At 36.2% G+C, this 4,265-nt stretch overlaps 1 protein-coding gene across 1 annotated transcript; it reads left to right on the top strand.

Annotated features, from left to right (window-relative positions):
- The first annotated feature begins 2,958 nt into the window (after positions 1-2,958).
- LOC122057535 (NDR1/HIN1-like protein 1) lies at positions 2,959-3,944 on the top strand. Its single transcript, XM_042619662.1, has one exon. It carries the CDS (start codon positions 3,090-3,092, stop codon positions 3,717-3,719), a length of 630 nt encoding a protein of 209 aa, XP_042475596.1. The 5' UTR covers positions 2,959-3,089; the 3' UTR covers positions 3,720-3,944.
- The last annotated feature ends 321 nt before the right edge of the window (positions 3,945-4,265 follow it).

Raw genomic sequence — 4,265 nt, 5'->3', positions numbered from 1 at the left:
GATAAATTTAATACTATATAATTTAACACCTGGGTTGGGTTCATTTTCAATGATCTATATTTATTGATTCTAATATGATGGATACTAAAACATTAATCGAAAAGGATACTTCATATTTTTTTTTGGGTGAGAGAAAGGACACTTCCTTGACCATGTGGCAAATAAAATTTTGAACCCATATAACAACATAATTTTAAAATTCGGATTGGATTCATCCATCTTAACTTATCACCAATCTTGATCTTTGTGATTCTCATACATATGTATGATTCAAAGATAAAATCGTGATAGATATCAAAATGGTATCGATCTTGATCGATGTCATAATAATTTTGGAATTTTAGAACCTTGGTCACCAAACAAGCAAACGAACGGTCAGAAAAGGCCGGCGAAAGGTGTACCGCCGACAATCAGTTTCCGACGAAAAGCAGTCACCCTTTAAAATCTCTCCATGGGAAAACGTAATTACGCTTTCCAAATTTGAAATAAAGGCATTTTTCTTTCTGCTTCTCGGTTCTCACAATTGTTAAGAAGGGTCAATTTTGTCATTTTTTTGCCTCATTAATAAATAATTGTGACGTTAAGTGTCAATTGGTTCTCTAATCAATCCCAACATTTTATATTCTGACGAAAATGCCCACCGACGTTTGCGTCGGTTCCAGCACAGAGGTTTCGGGTGTTGTACTGTTTCTCTCATCGCATTTTAGCAAGGATAATCCAACGGTCGATGATTGAGTGATGGGATTTCGGGATTCATCTTCAAGGCTAATAATCTGCTTCTCCGGTTCCAAGAACTTTAAGAAGCTGAGCTGTTACCGTGTAAAATGACCTTATTAACCCTACTGTGCTCGTTCACCGACGTAACACTAACGTTGACGTTGACTACATTCATTGAAGATTCCTCGTAATTGGTAGTATTAATTACAAGTATAAAATGCAAATGATTTGGTAGGTGTAAGGTGTACTACTTGTGTTGCACTTTCTTAATCAGCCACGTGTAAATCATTGCTACCTTGTACAGCCACAGGATTATGCTATCTAAGATGGTACGGTGCACATTCGCCGACATGGATGAGTGGATGAATATGCGAAGTCCTAATGTTGCCACGTAAAATTGTCTGTAATCAGTGTGGTCGTTACTAGTTATTGTAATTAGTTGACTTTTGAGGCTGAGAAAGATACCTGCTTGATTCCATCATGGTGAACAAGCGGCAGGAAATGAGTGATCGCATCTTGTTATATAGACCTGATTATCAAAAAACATATGAGCTTGCATCAGTGCGTCATGTAGAAATGCAATCCTAAAACAACGATGTAGAAGACAATGAAAAAATAAATACAAATAATGCATATAGATTTATAAGGTTCAACACGATTACTTACATCATCGATGAGATGAGATGAGATTTTACTTCACTATCAATGAAGAATAGGATTGTAACATTTGTCTTCATACCTCTTAATATTTCTTGCATTATAGAGAAAAATACTCTTGCTACAAATATAGCAAAAAATCCTAATCTTGAAAGTACAAAACTGCCCTTAAATTAAAAAATTCACACCCCCTACACATCAACTATGCAAGGGGCTCTTGCAACCCGCCACAACCCGTTAACTGACTAGCGAGACCAGCGTTCTACTTGTCGAGACTCCAACACTAGTACTCTTTGGATTAAATTGCAGCAGGATACAAGACATCATACACCAACATGTTCTTCTTAGGCTGTGTTTGGTAGTCAAGGGAAGAAAAGAGAAAAAAAAAAAAATCTAAAAAAGAGAAGAAAAGAAAAAAAAATGAGAAGAAAAAAAAAATATGTATCTTTGGCTATCAATAGAAGAGAAGAAAAGAAAAAAAAAAGTTTTTGTATCTTCTTTTGTGTTTGATAGGTAAGAGAAGAAAATAAAAGAAAAAGAGAAAGAAATTTTTTTTTTCTAGATTTTATTTTTTTTTTACCTTTATTTTCTTGTGTTTTTGATAAGATTATTTTTCTCGTTGCAAAAGAAAACTTCATCATTTCTAAGGTGAATTTTGAAATTCAATCTTTTATTAATTGAGAACATGCTAAGCACAAAGAGAATTTCTTAAACTAAGACATTCTTTTTCTTTTCTTCTCTTGGTTACCAAACACAGCCTTAGTGTCATTGAAGGGAATAGGGTTTACAGTAAAGGTGTCAAAAAGATGGCCTGCACCAGTAGACCTAATCAAAATCGATTAGTTAAAGCTTAAAATTCAAAGCATAAATGTTGCTTGATTGTAGTATGATGGACACTTGATCACTGTATATTGACATTGGTAATCGACAAAGACCAATTGATATAGCTTGATTAGTCCGTTTATACTCTGATAAACTTATTTATGACTTATTTATAGCTTTTTTATAGACCAAGTAACCTGATTAAAGATAGATTATCGAATGACTAACATTACACCAATTACAAAATCGACTGAATATAACGTTTCCATGCCTAGCATACGTGACCCAATTAGCTTAGTAATGGAAATTTCCTTTTAACTACTTTAGTTCTTATTTTTATTTGAAGAAAAATAACCTTGTTAATCTGATCTTATCTATATTCTATACTTAGATACACATGGCAGCTCGCCCCGTGTGTTCAGAACCTGACCAATTACCCTGAAGGGTACCCATTTCCACCCACACAATTGCAAGTGCACGAAAGGTTAGGCTAGCCGCTCTCAATTATATATATAAATTAAGAAAAAAAAATAAAGAAAAAAAAAAAATGGGAAAGTGCTAACAACCATGATCGCCGTCCAATCCAATATCATGTCAAGTCCTGTAACGTTAAAAGTTAGTGATAAATTTGCTTTCCTTTCTCTATAGCCAAAAAATAAAATAAAAATCTACTCAGGAAAAAAATAAAATAAAAAATAAGAAATAAATAAAGAAAAATGAAACGTCTCTTTCTCACTCTATAAAGCTCTCCTTCCATAGAAATCGAATTCTCTACTCTCACTCTGACACAGACGTCCACTCACTCATTCCCCTTTCATTTCCATCACTCCTTCAATACTTCCTTCCTTCCGTCCATCCTTCTTTCTTCTTCTTCTTCTCATCGGATCTCCGCCATGACTGTGAAGCAATCTGAGACGACCCTATGGTGCAAGAGGAAGGATCCCATAAGGGCAGTCTTCGCGGCCTGCCTAGCCTTGGTGATATTAATTCTGTTCTTGATACTCCTGATATGGCTAATCCTAAGGCCCACAAGCCCTCAATTCACTCTCCAAGACGTGACGGTGTACCAATTCAAAGTTACCTCCCCCAACTACTTGACCTCCAGCATACAGGTCACCATATCGTCTCGAAATCCCAACGATAGGATCGGAATCTACTACGACAAGTTGGATATTTTCGCTACATATCGTGACCAGCAGATCACTCTCCCAGTTTTCTTACTCCCAACCTACGAGGGTCACAAGGATATCACCGTTTGGTCTCCGTTCATCTCCGGTAACTCTGTACCAATCGCTCCCTACCTCGCTACCGCACTGAATGAGGATCAGAACGCTGGGTTTGTATTGGTTAATATCAAGGTCTTGGGGAAGCTGAGATGGAGGGTGGGAACCTGGATCTCCGGTCATTATGGGATCAACGTTAACTGTCCTGCTTATATGAGATTTGGGAATCCCGGCTCGGGCGCCAAAATTGTCGCCGGTAGCAAGTACACGCTGTCACAGACTTGCACCACCGACATTTGATCTTTCCTTCTAATTAGGCTCGCCCTTGGTGAACGGTGATTGTGCTATTCCTCCTCACGCCGTTATCTTTTTTTTTTTTTTTTGGCCTTTTTAGTGGTATAGGAATTCCTCTGTTTTAATCTCTATAATAGGTGGTATAATGGAAAATTTAGAGCAAGCGAAGGAACAAATTGACAGAAATGTCCAAGATTTCTGTAGTTATGACAAGTTTTATTATTATTATTATTATTATTATTATTATTATTATTATTAATTTTTGTAATTTCATTATGGGTAAGTTTTATTAAAATAAAAAAGTTGTACTAATGGAATTTTCTTATTCCCGTTTTGGCCAACGATGGTTTCGTGGAGACTGGAGCAAGTCCTTGTACAAGAACTATTCTGGTACGGGACTAATCCGCACAAATGGAATTCACCTAACAACTAATTCTTTAGTGGATTTTATTGTGTGAATCAATCTGCACGAGAATGGTTCTCCTACAAGAATCTAATCCATACTCGGTTTCATCTTGTGCGATAATTATCAATACATAGATCAATCGGAGA

Source organism: Macadamia integrifolia, chromosome 12, assembly GCF_013358625.1.
Source record: "Macadamia integrifolia cultivar HAES 741 chromosome 12, SCU_Mint_v3, whole genome shotgun sequence".
Lineage (NCBI taxonomy): Eukaryota > Viridiplantae > Streptophyta > Magnoliopsida > Proteales > Proteaceae > Macadamia > Macadamia integrifolia.
Note: the sequence above shows the minus strand (reverse complement) of the source record. Positions and strands in the feature narration are given on the sequence as shown.

What these genes read in the sequence shown, in the direction of transcription:
- LOC122057535 (XM_042619662.1), top strand. Translation starts at nt 3,090, where the DNA reads ATGACTGTGAAGCAATCTGAGACGACCCTATGGTGCAAGAGGAAGGAT.